Source organism: Pseudorca crassidens, chromosome 7 (assembly GCF_039906515.1).
Source record: "Pseudorca crassidens isolate mPseCra1 chromosome 7, mPseCra1.hap1, whole genome shotgun sequence".
Classification (NCBI taxonomy): Eukaryota; Metazoa; Chordata; class Mammalia; order Artiodactyla; family Delphinidae; genus Pseudorca; species Pseudorca crassidens.
In genome coordinates this window covers 32,070,818-32,086,904 of record NC_090302.1, presented here as the reverse complement: position 1 = coordinate 32,086,904, position 16,087 = coordinate 32,070,818, and the positions used below count along the sequence as shown (strand labels likewise).

General features: G+C 39.5%; 1 protein-coding gene across 5 annotated transcripts in view; it reads left to right on the top strand.

Moving 5' to 3' along the window:
- STX17 (syntaxin 17) overlaps positions 1-16,087 on the top strand; it is an 87,854-nt gene extending 71,767 nt beyond the window's left edge. For 4 of the 5 annotated variants that reach the window (XM_067743820.1, XM_067743822.1, XM_067743823.1 and 1 more), the window contains exons 7-8: positions 9,053-9,139; positions 9,883-16,087. In XM_067743820.1, coding sequence (XP_067599921.1) covers positions 9,053-9,139; positions 9,883-10,122 — 327 coding nt within the window. In that variant the 3' untranslated portion in view covers positions 10,123-16,087. The remainder of the gene's footprint in view (positions 1-9,052; positions 9,140-9,882) is intronic. The other variant, XR_010944937.1, reaches the window with a different exon arrangement.

Below are 16,087 nucleotides of genomic sequence, written 5' to 3'. Positions count from 1 at the left end.
GTGCTACAATGAACACTGGGGCACATGTGTCCTTTTGAATTATGGTTCTCTTAGGTTATATGCCCAGTAGTGGGATTGCTGTGTCATATGGTAGTTCTATTTTTAGTTTTTTAAGGAACCTCCATACTGTTCTCCATAGTGGCTGTATCAATTTACATTCCCACCAACAGTGCAAAAGGGTTTCCTTTTCTCCACACCCTCTCCAGCATTTATTGTTTGTAGATCTTTTGATGATGGCCATTCTGACTGCTGTGAGGTGATACTTCATTGTAGTTTTGATTTGAATTTCTCTAATAATTAGTGATGTTGAGCATCTGTATATCTTCTTTGGTGAAAAGTCCGTTTAGGTCTTCTGCCCATTTTTTAATTGGGTTGTTTGTTTTTTTGATATTGAGCTCCATGAGCTGTTTGTATATTTTGGAGATTAATCCTTTGTCAGTTGCTTCGTTTGCAAATATTTTCTCCCATTCTGAGGGTTGTCTTTTTGTCTTGTTTATGGTTTCCTTTGCTGTGCAAAAGCTTTGAAGTTTCATTAGGTCCCATTTGTTTATTTTTGTTTTTATTTTCGTTACTCTAAGAGGTGGGTCAAAAAAGATCTTGTTGTGGTTTTTGTCAGAGTGTTTCCTATGTTTTCTTCTAAGAGTTTTATAGTGTCCAGTCTTATATTTAGGTCTTTAATACATTTTGAGTTTATTTTTGTGTATGGTGTTAGGTAGTGTTCTAATTTCATTCTTTTACATGTATCTGTCCAGTTTTCCCAACACCACTTATGGAAGAGGCTGTCTTTTCTCCATTTTTTGTTCTTGTCTACTTTGTCATAAATTAGGTGCCCATATGTGTGTGGGTTTATCTCTGGGCTTTCTATCCTGTACCATTGATCTGTATTTCTGTTTTTGTGCCAGTACCATACTAACTTGATTATTGCTGCTTCATAGTATAGTTTGAAGTCAGGGAGCCTGATTCCTCCAGCTCCATTTTTCTTTCTCAAGATTGCTTTGGCTATTTGGCATTCTCAAGAATGACATTGGTAATTTGATAGGGATTGCACTGAGTATGTAGATTGCTTTGGGTAGTATAGTCATTTTCATGATATTGATTCTTCCAATACAAGAACATGGTATATTTCTTCATCTGTTTATGTCATCTTTGATTTCTTTCATCAGTGTTTTTTGTGTGGTTTTTTTGCGGTACACGGGCCTCTCACTGTTGTGGCCTCTCCCGTTGTGGAGCACAGGCCCTGGATGCGCAGGCTCAGCGGCCATGGCTCACGGGCCCAGCTGCTCCGCAGCATGTGGGATCTTTCCGGACCAGGGCACGAACCTGTGTCCCCTGCATCGGCAGGCAGACTCTCAACCACTGTGCCACCAGGGAAGCCCCTCATCAGTGTTTTATAGTTTTCTGAATACAGGTCTTTTTCCTCCTTAGGTAGGTTTGTTCCTAGGTATTTTATTTTTTTATTGCAATGGTAAATTGGATTGTTTCCTTAATTTCTCTTTCTGATTTTTCATTGTTGGTGTATAGGAATGCAAGAGATTTCTGTGCATTAATTTTGTATCCTGCAACCTTACCAAATTCATTGATTAGTTCTGGTAGTTTTCTGGTGGCATCTTTTGGATTTTCTATGTATAGTATCATGTCATCTGCAAACAGTGACAGTTTTACTTCTTCTTTTCCAATTGGTATTCCTTTTATTTCTTTTTCTTCTCTGAGTGCCTTGGCTAGGACTTCGAAAACTATGTTGAATAAGAGTGGCGAGAGTGACATCCTTGTCTTGTTCCTGAGCTTAGTGGAAATGCTTTCAGTTTTTCACGATTGAGAATGATGTTTGCTGTGTGTTTGTCATACATGGCCTATATTATGTTGAGGTAGGTTACCTCTATGCCCATTTTGTGGAGAGTTTTTAACATAAATCAGTGTTGAGTTTTGTCAAAAACTTTTTCTGCATCTATTGAGATGATCACATGTTTTTTTCCCTTAATTTGTTAATATGGTGTATCACATTGATTGATTTGCATATATTGAAAAATCCTTGCATTCCTGGGATAAACCCCACTTGATCATGGTGTATGATTCTTTTAATGTGTTGTTGGATTCTGTTTGCTAGTATTTTGTTGAGGATTTTTGCATCTATGTTCATCAGTGATAGTGGTCTGTAATTTTCTTTTTTGGGGATATCTTTGTCTGGTTTTGGTATCAGGGTGATGGTGGCCTCATAGAACGAATTTGGGAGTGTTCCTCCCTCTGCAATTTTTTGGAAGAGTTTGAGAAGATTGAGTGTTAGCTCTTCTCTAAATGTTTGATAGAATTCACCTGTGAAGCCATCTGGTCCTGGGCTTTGTTTGTTGGAAGATTTAATAACAGTTTCAATTTCATTACTTGTGATTGGTCTGTTTATATTTTCTAATTCTTCCTGGTTCAGTGTTAGAAAATTGTACCTTTTCAAGAATTTGTCCATTTCTTCAAGGTTGTCCATTTTATTGGCATATAGTTGTTTGTAGTAGTCTCTTATAATCCTTTGTATTTCTGCATTGTCTGTGATTTCTCCTTTTTCATTTATAATTTTATTGATTTGCGTCTTCTCCCTTTTTTTCTTGATGAGTCTGGCTAAAGGTTTATCAATTTTGTTGATCTTCTCGAAGAACCAACTTTTAGTTTTATTGATCTTTGCTGTTGTTCTCTTTGTTTCTGTTTCATTTATTTCTGCTCTGACCTTTATGATTTCTTTCCTTCTACTGACTTTGGGTTTTCTTTGTTCTTTTTTCTCTAGTTGCTTTAGGTGTAAGTTTAGATTGTTTATTTGAGATTTTTCTTGTTTCTTGAGGTGAGATTGAATTGCTGTAAACTTCCTTCTTAGAACTGCTTTTGTTGAGTCCCGTAGGTTTTGGGTCGTTGTGTTTTCATTGTCATTTGTTTCTATGTATTTTTTTTATTTCCTCTTTGATTTCTTCAGTGATCTCTTGGTTATTCAGTAGTGCACTGTTTAGCCTCCATGTATTTGTGGAGTTTTTTTCCTGTAACATTTTTCCTGTAACTAATTTCTAATCCATAGTATTGTGGTCAGAAAAGATGCTTGGTATGATTTCAGTTTTCTTAAATTTTCCAAGGCTTGATTTGTGGCCCAAAATGTGGTCTGTCCTGGAGAATACTCCGTGTGCACTTGAGAAGAAAGTGTATTCTGCCACTTTCAGGTGGAATGCCCTATAAATATCAATTAAATCTATCTGGTCTATTGTGTCATTTAAAGCTTGTGTTTCCTTATTTATTTTCTGTCTGGATGATCTGTCCATTGGTGTAAGTGGGGTGTTGAATTCCCCTTCTCTTATTGTGTTACTGTGAATTGCCCCTTTTATGGTTGTTAGCGTTTGCCTCATGTATTGAGGTAGGTGCTCCTGTGTTGGGTGCATAAATATTTATAATTGTTATATCTTCTTCTTGGATTGATCCCTCGATCATTATGTAGTGTCCTTCCTTATCTCTTGTAACAGTCTTTATTTTAAAGTCTATTTTATCTGATACAAGTACTGCTCCTCCTGCTTTCCTTTGATTTCCATTTGCATAGAATATCTTTTTCCAACCCTTCACTTTCAGTCTGTATGTGTCCCTAGGTCTGAAGCGGGTCTCTTGTAGACAGCATATATATGGGTCTTGTTTTTGTATCCATTCAGCCAGTCTGTGTCTTTTGGTTGGAGCATTTAGTCCATTTACATTCAAGGTTATTATTGAATGTATGTTCCTATTACCACTTTCTTAATTGTTTTGGGGTTATTTTTGTGGGTCTTTTTCTTCTCTTGTGTTTCCTGCCTAGAGAACTTCCTTTAGCATTTGTAAAGCTGGGTTCGTGGTGCTGAATTCACTTAGCTTTTGCTTCTCTGTAAAGCTTTTGATTTCTCCATCAAATCTGAATGAGATCCTTGCTGGGTAGAGTAATCTTGGTTGTGCGTTTTTCTCTTTCATCACTTTAAGAATATCCTGCCACTCCCTTCTGGCCTGCAGAAAAATCAGCTGGTAACCTTAGGGGGATTCCTTTGTACGTTATTTTTTGCTTTTCCCTTGCTGCTTTTAATATTTTTTCTTTGAATTTAATCTTTGTTTAATATGTGTCTTGGTGTGTTTCTCCTTGGATTTATCTTGTATGGGACTCTCTGTGCTTCCTGGACTTGGGTGACTATTTCCTTTCCCATGTTAGGGAAATTTTCCACTATAATCTCTTTGAATATTTTCTCAGACCCTTTCTTTTTCTCTTCTTCTTCTGGGACCCCTATAATTCAAATGTTGGTGTGTTTAGTGCTGTCCCAGAGGTCTCTGAGATTGTCTTCAATTCTTTTCATTCTTTTTTCTTTATTCTTCTCCTCAGCAGTTATTTCTACCATTCTGTCTTCCAGCTCACTTACTCATTCTTCTGCCTTAGTTATTCTGTTACTGATTCCTTCTAGTGTATTTTTCATTTCAGTTATTTTGTTGTTCATCTCTGATGGTTTGTTCTTTAGTTCTTCTAGATCTTTGTTAAACATTTCTTGTATTTTCTCAATCCATGCCTCCATTGAATTTCAGAGATTCTGGATCATCTTTACTATCATTACTCTGAATTCTTTTTCAGGTAGGTTGCCTATTTCCTCTTCATTTATTTGGTCTTGTAGGTTTTTACCTTGTTCCTTCATCTGTGCCATATATTTTGTCATCCCTTTTTTTTTTTTTGGACAGGTGGGATTGTGTTCCTGTCTTACTGGTTGGTTGGCCTGAGGCTTCCAGCACTGGAGTTTGTAGGCTGTTGGGTAGAGCTGGGTCTTGGTGCCAAGATGAGGACCTCCAGGATACCTGACTCTGTTGAATATTCCCTGGGGTCTGAGGTTCTCTGTTAGTTGAGTGGTTCGGACTCAGAGCTCCCACCGCAGGAGCTCAGGCCTGACCCCTGACTTGTGAACCTAGATCCCACAAGCCGTGCAGGATGGCACAAAAAAAGGAGCAGAACAATAAGAAAGAGTAAAAAATAAAATAAATTAGAAAACTAACAGATATGTTAGAAAAAAATTAAAATATAGATGAGGGTGTTCCCTGGTGGTGCAGTGGTTAGGAATCTACCTGCCAGTGCAAGGGACACAGGTTCAAGCCCTGGCCCAGGAAGATCCCACATGCCATGGAGCAACTAAGCCCATGTGCCACAACTACTGAGCCTGTGCTCTAAAGCCTACGAGGCACAACTGCTGAGCCCATGCACCACAACTACTGAAGCCAGTGTGCCTAGAGCCCCTGCTCCACAACAAGAAAAGCCACCACAATGATAACCACGCGCACTGCAATGAACAGTAGCCCCTGCTCGCCACAGCTAGAGAAAGCCCATGTGCAGCAACAAAGACCCAACACAGCCAAAAATAATAAAATAAATAAATTTATCAAAAAAATATATATAGATGAAACAACAACCAGAATGTAAAACCACCACAATAGCAAAAAAGAGGAGAAAAAAAGAAGCCGGAAAAGGCCTTGGCTGTGGGGCATGGGGCTTAGGCAGGGGCAGGGTTTAGGTGATGGGCGGGACCTATGTTTAGGGCCCACAGGGCTGGAAAAGGAGGGGCCCAGGAGTGCCTCTGGCCTTGGAGGGCAGAGGACCAGGTCCAGGACCCCAGCAGGATCCCTGGGCCTGAGCGGGTCGGGGATATGCTAGGTGTGTTCCCCCATCCTCCGATCCCAGAGCTTCCCTCCCTGTTAGCCTCTCTTCTTCCCCCCCACTCCTATGCCCCTAGGACCCATGTGGCCAGAGGGTGGCCCCAGAAGGCAGGGGACCAGATGTGGAAGTTCAACAGGCTTCCCAGGGCCGAGTGGGCAGGGGAAATGCCTGCAGCACTTCCCCTGATCCTCTGGTCCCAGAGGGTTCCCTGTCCACTGTCCACCTCTCCTCCTCTTCTCCCCACTCCATCCCTCCCACAACCCTAGGACCCATGCGGCCGGAGGGGGCACCAGAGGGCAGAGGACCAGGCTCAGGAGCCCAGCAGGCTTCCCGGGGCCCAAGTGGGCAGGGGAAACGCCCACCGCGCCTCCCCTGGTCTTCCGAGCCCCTGAGGGTTCCTCCAGGCGTGGGAACCCCTCCCCTCACCCAGCCACCCCTCATGGGCACCGGTCCTGTCCAGCCTCCACTTCTCCTCCCCCCTCACTCCCCCCCACATCCTATCCTGTCGCTTGGGGGTTCCTCCTCCCATCTCCTTGGGCTTCAAGGTCCCCCACCAGCGTCCGGCAGGTGCCCTAGTTGTGGGAAGATGCGAACTCCGCGTCCTCCCGTGCTGCCATCTTGACTCCATGCCCTTGGAAAAAAATATTAAAAACTTTTTAAAATTACACTTTATTGAAAAAAGGTCATAGAGCTTCAGTATCCAACCTTTTTAGAAAAAATCATTAAAAATATTTTTTCTCCTGAGGTCTTGAAATCACTCTTGGAGTATAGAAATGGCAATAATCCTGGCAGCCTGTACCATCGTGGCAGAATTATTTTGGGGCTGAGAGAAAGGAGACATGTTGCCTTTTCCCTCTACTCCTCAACTAGTCAAGATATGACGGTTGATATTTTATACCTGTGACTGATCTGCTAGCATAGGCTTTCTGGCAAGAACTGAAAATGTTGGGGGTGTCCCAAATAGAAATAACGACAGAAATCAAGACAAGCTGAATGTTACAAGCACTGGCACTCGATGCCTCTTTGGGTTGGAAAAAGAAAGCCAACATAAAAGAAGTTTTATTGTCTGAGGAAAATACAAATTGAATGAATGAATGAGTGAATGCTACGAGAGATTTAATGTTGTAGTGCCCCAGAAATTTTCAAGCATCACAGGAAAAAGTTTGATATATTTTTTGATAGAAAAGATGGGAGTTAAGCTTTCTTGGGAAGACAATGACTTTTCAAATTTTTACCCTCATACTCTACAGACACTGTCTCATTTTATCCTCAGTTCAGCTGTGTGAGGTGTAAGGATCATTATCCTCAGTTGGCAGATGAGAATACTGACACCTAGAGAGCTTGAGTAATTTGTCCAAGGGCGCACAGTGATAGTGCTGGGATTTGAACACAGGACATCTGACCAAAGGTTGTGCCCTTAATCCTATGGTGTATAGATACTAGTGGTTTTTAAAGTATGAGAATCATGGAGTTGCACCATCAGCGTCACCTGGGAACTCATTAGAAATGCAAATTCTCAGGCCTCATCCCAAGCCTGCTAAATCAAACTCTGGGGATGGGGCCCAGCAACCTGTGTTTTGAGAAGTCCTCCAGGTGATTCTGGTGCACACTCATGCATGAGAACCACTGTTGTATTTGCTCTGACAGAGATGTTGGAAGGAAAACTGATAAAGAACTTTTTTAGGGATTGTGTTAGAGATGTCAAGATAGTAGTGGAGAATATGGGAATGAAGGGATACCATGTAAAGCTCCAGTAGTGAAAAGGATATGAGAAGGGAAAGAATGTCATTGATACTGGTAGAAAGCAACTGTGGAGAAAAATTAGATGTGTTGTTTGGGTTTCATGTTCTCAAATGAAATGATTGGAATTAGAACAGTGTGTTAGTTATAATTGCTTCAGTATAAATGAAGAGGTCAGTTACATAAGGGCAATCAAATACTTCAGGATTAAAGTTGAATTATTTCACAGTCATTGTAGAAGTTGAAATTTAGCTGGGATCAAAGAGGGAATCTCTTCTTTTTTCTGTGAATTAAAAAAAACAAAAACTAAATAGTGTATATGTTGATGTGATTGTGGTTACGTGGGTTTATACATTTGTCAGAACTAATCAAAGTATATGCCCTAAAAATTGGCCGCGTATTATCATATGTAAATTCCGTATGAATAAGTTGATTTAAAAATGGGAGTGTGGGACTTCCCTGTGGCACAGTGGTTAAGAATCTACCTGCCAATGCAGGGGACACAGGTACGAGCCCTGGTCTGGGAAGATCCCACGTGCCACGGAGCAACTAAGCCCGTGCACCACAGCTACTGAGCCTGTGCTCTAGAGCCCGTGAGCCACAACTACTGAAGCCTGTGTGCCTAGAGCCCATGCTCCACAACAAGAAAAGCCACTGCAATGAGAAGCCCTTGCACCGCAATGAAGAGTAGCCCCCCGTCACCGCAACTGGAAAAAGCCCGCGCACAGCAGCAAAGACCCAAAACAGCCAAAAATAAATAAATAAAATTTAAAAAATTTTTAATAAATAAAAAAATAAATAAAAGTGTGTTCCTGTGTCAAGTAGTGAGTTCCTGTCACTGGAGGTGTTTGAGCAGAGATTCAGTAGCCACTTGTCAGAAGTGTAGTGAGACTTCACACAGCTGAGGGGAAAATTGCACTCAATGACCTAAACATTCCTTCTACCCAGAGATTCCATGAGTTGCTGTTGTGTCAGCACAGGTGTTGCCTTTTTATGTAGAATGCTTTATTAATATGTTGGATATTAAACATTTTAACTTGTCACGATTTTAAAATGTATTAAAGTGTACAGGTGTAAAACATGGGCCAAAAATAAAACATGGGACAGTAAATTCATTTACTACTCCCTAGTGCATATCACAGGTGGAACAATTTCATGGCAGATCAAGCCATATTATATTCTTATTCCTAAAATATAATAATTTGTGTTTATTGGATCAAGGGCATTTAACTCCTAAGGAAGTTTGCCTGTTTTAAACTGAAGCTTCAAAGAAGGTAAGTTAGAAAAGGCTTTTTGGTTTGATTTTGTTTTTGTTTTTTTCTGTAAAACCCAACATGACACGTAAATGCTTATTTAGATATTTTTCCTCCTGGAAAGTAGATTCATTTGGAGAATAATATGTTTGTATGTTTGATTGAATTTTAGTGTGAGATGCTTTTTCCTATAAAGGTGCCACCCTCATCTAATAATTAAGTTACCCTCTTTTTTTCATATGAGTGAATTTTACTTTCGACATCGTTTATCAGATGCTATTAAGACTGCAAGGCTGCAGTACCCAGGGCTCTGATTACAGGAATTAAAATAGTGTGTATTGGCTGACTGCTGCTCCCCAGCAGGGACGCTCACTCATAATTCCTTTGCATCTAGTCTCAGCAGGAGAAGATTGACAGCGTTGAAGACCATGTCAACAGTGCTGCTGTGAACGTTGAAGAGGGAACCAAAAACTTGGGGAAGGTAAGATTCTGCTCCTGCTGACAAATCAATGGTACTCTGGCTCTCAGGAATCCCTAGTATTAACCCAATTGATCTGCTCTCTTTAATGTTGAGGGAACCAGCAATTAAGAAAATAAGGAAGAAATGACACATAGGTAGTGCGAGAAATCAATGGCTCTTGTAATATTCTGCTCTAAGATTCATTCTGTTGGGAGAGAAATTTTTTCAAAGAGAATAAACTGAAGCCCTACTTTAAGGCATTTGGTGTTACAAGGGGATATTTGCAGGAGTTCAGGGAGAGGCATAGAGAGGGTTTCCAGAATCCAATAGGGGCAAAATTGTAAGGGCGTGACAGCACACATGGAGTGGGTCCATTTGTTTCCCATAGAATGTTGCTTTTAACCCCAGGTATTCGCACGAAATAATCTCTGCAATTTAAAAGCTTTGGGAGTATCTGTGGCTGCTGAAACTGTTTAAATAAGCCAGCTAGATAGTTAGTGGATTGATTGTTTTGCAAGTAAAATCAATTTATAGCAGTCTACTCTTTGTAGCTCATTTCTCTTAAGTTCTGAGATCTGGAGCAATTGTAGTACCTGTGGAATATTTTCTCCCCTCCCCTGACCCCAGAACGATCTCTAAGGTTAATTATGTACCACGAGTTAAAGAGGCATTGCCAGGAGTAATGAGAGGAAAATGCACATCACCACAGGGAGATATTCTCAACTCAATTTCTAAATTGAATTTTTTTTTTTTTTTTTTTACAGGCTGCAAAATACAAGCTGGCAGCTCTGCCTGTGGCAGGTGCACTCATCGGAGGAGTGGTGGGGGGTCCGATTGGCCTCCTTGCAGGCTTCAAAGTGGCAGGAATTGCAGCTGCACTTGGTGGTGGGGTGTTGGGCTTCACAGGTGGAAAATTGTTACAAAGAAAGAAACAGAAAATGATGGAGAAGCTCACTTCCAGCTGTCCAAATCTTCCCAGCCAAACTGACAAAAAATGCAGTTAAAAACCAAACTTCAGTATTACTGGCGCCAACATGTCTATCCTTTGCTGCTGTTGGACACTCAGTCAGCTTTTGGAACATGATTATATTCAAAATAGTGGCTACAGATGCTCAAGTGGGATTGAACTGTGATAAGTGGATATATTTTGTTGTTTACTGGGGTGTTAATGGGGATGTTAGAGATTGAGGAGCCTGGACTGAGGGTGTACAGTGTTTGTCAGGTAAAGTTTGAGGACTGCCAGGGAGCAGATTTTTTGCCTGGAAATGTGAAAACCCAACCATAACTTTGATAAGGATTTGTGATATGTGAACATGTTGGGTTATGGAAGGATAGTTTTCAGAATAGTTTCTTCCATAACCCTGACTTGGAGACTCCAAGGCTAAGCATATTGTAAATATGCTTCTTTATCTCCTAAATATAGTTTTTTTAGGCATTTTAGCAGAGAAAAGAACAGAAGTTCAGCAGCTTTTCATATCAAATAGGGAAATCAGGACCTAGCAAGGTGCATGAGTAAACTGCATAACGGAGTCCATTTGGTGAGCCCTATTGCAATTTGGTCTAACAATATTTTCAAGTGAAGGAAACAAATAGTGTAAGAAAATGGAAAGAGAGGCCCAAGTTCTCTTTCAGATATCTTAATTTATGACCCTGGCTTCTGCTCTGAACTCTTTTTTCTGCCTCTCTGTAAATAAAGAACACAGAGTCTCAAGTGGTAGACTTACAAAGCCAGTCACTAAGCTTGCTCTGTCAGCCTGTCTCTTAACACCTCAAATATCTAGTCCCCTCTGCCTTCCCTCCCTTGTAATTTTGAAAAGTTCTTTGACTTATGGGGTGAATTCTACCCATGTGTAATGCAGACTTCTCTCATAATCTGTTTTTTTTTTTTTAACATCTTTATTAGAGTATAATTGCTTTACAATGATGTGTCAGTTTCTGCTTTATAACAAATGTTTGTTTTTTTTTGTTGTTGTTTTTGTTTTGTTTTGTTTTTTTTTTTGGTATTGGCTGCCATCTTTGTTCATCCTCTACTGTAACCTCTAGGTAAAAAAGAAAGTGAGAGAAAGAGGAGGTGTCGATTTCCAAATACTTCCAGCGCTGTTAGACTTTGAGCTAAAAAAATAAGCAAGGGGGGAACACCAGATCATTTCCTGGGGCATCTTACAATTTCAGGGGGCTCATGTACTTGCCGTGCAGGGAGTGTTTGACCCTAAGTCTCTTAAGCTGGCACTTGGAGGAGCTAAGAACTAGCTTTCTACCTCACTTCTATTGCTACCATCCTTTTCCCCAGGCTTTGCTATCTCCTGTGATTCCTTCATTTTGCACAGCTGCTGTTTCTTCCCAAGAATGGCATTCATGCTTGCCTTTTCTCACATTCAAGGTTGATGATGGACAAAGCCTGATGCCAAAACTCAGTCCTGGTGGAGGATTTGTGGTGCTAATCTCAACACTTGACATTGACAGCAAGCATGGCTCAGCCCAACCCACTGTCTATCTCAAATAGCAGAAAAGTTTTAAATTTAGAAAAAAAGAACTTAAGATTATATAGGCAGCCTCATCCTGTACCCTCAACTGATTTGAAATAGGAAGGAACCACCTTTTGCCTTATTCTTTATTTTCTGAGGACAGAGGAAAGGGCACCTACACCACAGAAGATGTGAACTCTCTGCTCAGGAGCCAAATGGATTCATCGAGTAGTTGAATGGTTTATCACTTCTCTCTTGCTGAGTTTACTCTTAATAACTTTTATTGATTGCTACCTTTTACTTCTGTATCTAATCTAAAGAGACCTTTCTCCTTCATACTTTTTGCTTCTCACCAGTGAATTCCAATGAGGCAACCCACCATTTCTCATTGTTCTTAAATAACTGGAAAACATCAAGTATTGCTACCTGCTGACTCATATCTTTAATATAATACCAAGAAGGCAAGTACTTTGAGTAAGTGTCAGATTCTGATCCAGCATTTGATATGTGATCTTTATCCCAACCTGTAACGTTGGGATAAATACTTTTGGACTCCTTCTTTCTATATTTTCTGATCCTTGCTGTCCCTTTAACACAGGGCATTCAAACCAGAATGAGGATCGGAATTGCCCAGGGTGCTAATTTAAAACAAGATTCCTAAACTTCAGTCCCATGGGTTCTAATAATAGCCAATCTGGCCTGGTCAGCTAAAATTATAAATTTAAGATACAGTTATATCAAGATTCAGCTGTATTGTTGAATTCTGTAATTTCTAATATTCTACCCTTCAGCCAACCTAAAATTCTTATTCTGCCAACCTAAAATTGACTAGCTCACTGTCTTAACAGCAGTAGGGACTCATTATACTGTCAGGCTGGTGTTACCTCAAGACGTGAAGGAGAAAAGAGGCCTGTTATTGACCCTCACAGTTTGTTTTGGGAGCTCTCCTTTTTACTGAGCCAGTGTGGGACATCACTGTGGTATATGCTCATATAGGCCTTTGATTTTTACTACTCATCAGGATTTGAATATTACTCTAACAGTCTTCATGCTTAGGCAAGTTACAATCCTTTTAAAAAGTTTTATAATTTAAAATTATTTAGAAATTGTATCTAATTTCCCCATAATAGAACCTAATAGCCAACTTTTTGTAGAAATTCTAGATGTGCTTAAACAACTATAAATGATATACCTATAAAGTGTTTAGAAGTATAAATTAGTCAATATAACACAGAAACCAATCTTAAAATAGAATTTAATGCCCTACAGTATCAGATTAAATTTATCTTCTCTATGATTCATGTCTTATTTTTATTGCAACAAGTCAGAAGGTAAGGAACACTTCAAGTTCTTAAAATTTACAGGGTCTCATTTGGATAAAGGCAGCATTCCTAAAGCCTTTTTAATATAATAATCTGAGAATTTCTCTGTAGAGCAGAGACTTTGAAACTTTTTGGTTGTAATCCACAGTAAAAACTGCATTTATATCAAAACTCAGCATGTGCATTATGGAACAATACTTGCCATTATGTATAGTGTACTCTGATGTTTTTTATTGTTTCAGTTTTTTAAATATTCTAGTTGTAACCTACTAAATTGATTTCATAATCTACCAAAGGGTTTTTTGACCCTTAGTTTGGAAAAAAAAAAAACAAACACCCTTATAGAGGAACTGATATTTATGGAGTATTTTCTGTTTGCCAGGCACTTCACTAGGCATTTTACAGGTAAGGAAACTGGGTCTCAGAGGAGGTAAATAATTTGCAGAGGGTTATTCAACTACAAATGGGTGAAGCCAGGATGTAAACTAGGTCTGTTGAACTACAAAAACTTTTGTTACTCTCATACTGTGTTGCTTCTGTGTATTAAAATTGAGATGGGCTATTCACTCTGCTTCACCCAGACACCCATATATTCTGTAAGGCAGGCTTGCTTTGAAATTACACATGCCATTCATTTGCACTTTTCTTAAAATCTTCTGTTTCCTCACCAAATGGCCAGCAGCCTCGAAGTTTTTAATGGTGGCCAACGCAGAAGTACGCAGTGCTGAATTTGGTCCTTAGACTATAAAATTAATAGTGTTTCCATCCCACCCACACATCCTACAGATTTCCTTATATTTGTGAGTCATAGCCATCACTTAAGCAGTGCTTTTTATATTGAATTTTAAAATAAACTTTAATATTTTTTAAAACAATCATAACTCATAGAATCAAATGATTATCCCTTAAAATGGTACCCTTGGGAGGCCATGCACTTACTGTAGTGATGCTAGTATTACTTAGAATATTTTTGAAACTCTTCTTTTGGAATTGCCTCTAAAGACATTTTACAAATCACATAAAAAAGCCATCTCAGTGTTTATCAGTCACAGACTATGCTCCCTTGTCCTTATGACCTCTTCTCTCTTCCTTCCTCAGTTTTGCTTTTCTTCTGCTGATTTAGCTCTCCTACCCACCTAAGCTGGAGCCAATAACCTAAGAAGCCCCAGAAAAGGGGTGTGCTGGCCAGAGTTCCCGGAGCAAGAACTTTCAGGTTATACTGAAGCCGCATGCTGTATAGGGAGAGTTCTGCGAATCCAAAAGCCTTCCTCTGTGGGCTGCCTGCCTGCCCGTAAGTGCCCCAAAGTGGTTTGCGCAGGAGTAAGGACTGAATACTGGCATTGTCTATCAATCACAAGACGCTGTACATGAAATGTACACCATTTTTCTCCAGTGAAGGTCACAGAAGCCAAACCAAGCCATTCTTTGTGTTAACTTAGAAAAGTCATTTTCAGGGTCCCCCTTGCCCTTCGTTGCTGCCACATGACATCTTTGGGAGGAAGGATGAAGAAAAGCATGGGGAAATGGTTCTCCTGTGAAATGGGACATTTTCTTCTCATAATAAAGTATAACATGGCGGTGCCTATCAGGTACTTATGAGTGCTAGAGACTCTTTTTAAGTAGTCAGAGGCCTAATAAAAAGTAGGGAGGCTTCCCCCTAGCCTAAATTAATGTGAACAGTTCAGGTTCTGTTTGTGTTTTGAGTAACATTTCATGTTGTTTCTAACAAGATGTTCTCAACTATTTATATTCATTAATTTGACACCATTTCACAGAGACACTTCTTGGGTATTGTAAACAATCAGTGGTAGAAGATCCACATAGAGTCCATATTCCTGCCCTCAGAGGAATTATTTATTGTGGGAGACAAGAAAAACGTCTGTGCAATATTAACAACAGAAATAAATTCATATAGAAATGTAAAAGGTGTCAAAGGCAAATGATTTGCCCAAGATTAAAGCTAGTTAGCACAAAAGCTAGAATTATAGCCATGGTCTAAGAAAAAAAAAATCCACAAAGTAATTTAACTGAGTTTGTTACACCATATCAGGTTGCCCGCTGAAGCCTGTGGTCTTTCACACCAGCTTTAACATTCCAAATCAGTCAACAGCTATAGTGGAAAGAGAATTGGATGGGGAATCAGGAGATCAGAGCTTTACTTGTGGCTTTGTCACTTTTACTCAAGCGTGGCTCCTTTCTCCCATTCTAGCCAGGGAGTCTCCATTCTTTATATCTAGCCTCTTACTGGGTCTTGTTAATTGTTTGAATATTAGTTGCGTTCATTTCTTAAATATATTCATAACCATCACTCTAGTAAAAGACTTTATTACCTCACATCCCCTACCTCATCTTCCCCAACTTTAGGCCATTCCCCACATCATTGCCACAAGAACTGTCTTTCATTTTTCTGCTGAAATATTTTCAGCAGATCCTGTTGAATACCTGATAAAGTTCAGCCTTCCATATACTGGCCCCAGCTTTGTCTCTTCATATTCACTACTCAACCATCTGACAATGCCACTGAAAATCAGACATTCCGTAAGAATGATTTTAAGCTTTTTCTATGGTGAAGGTACAAACTGGTAATAAACTATGTTTATGTTTTTTTCCAGACTAAAGCAATTTCTGTAATACTACATTTTACAAAACTAGTCAACTGAGTTTTGTTTAAGCTCTTGAACAAGTCTAGAAGTTGTTTCCTAAGGAGAAGAAATCTTTTGTCCCCTCAGAGGAATTACATTCAATTTCTTAACCTCCAAAACAATGTCAGTCTTGTCACCTGTACATTGGATAGCCAAAGCATGAAGATTTTAATTTAGCAGCATAGATACTCCAGACTTGAATGGACCATTGCCCAGCTCCTGTGAGAAACTTGACTAATAAATATTTGAGGAAATTACTCGAGTACATACATACATGTTATCCATACATTTCTCAAGTACTTGAGATTGTCTTTTATTAAGGTAAATCACTAAAAAAGATGTTTACCAAGATTTCTTTAATTAACCCCTAAAGATGTTTTCCATTTTATTGTTAAAACCCTTGGTGTTAGCAAGGTTCAGCACAAAAAAAAGGCCCAATGGTGAGAATTTCTACAAATTATGTAAAGCTTACTGAATTCGCTTTTTATGTTGCTGAGTGGTGCTTATATGAGGAAACATGCAATAAATTCATTCAACAAA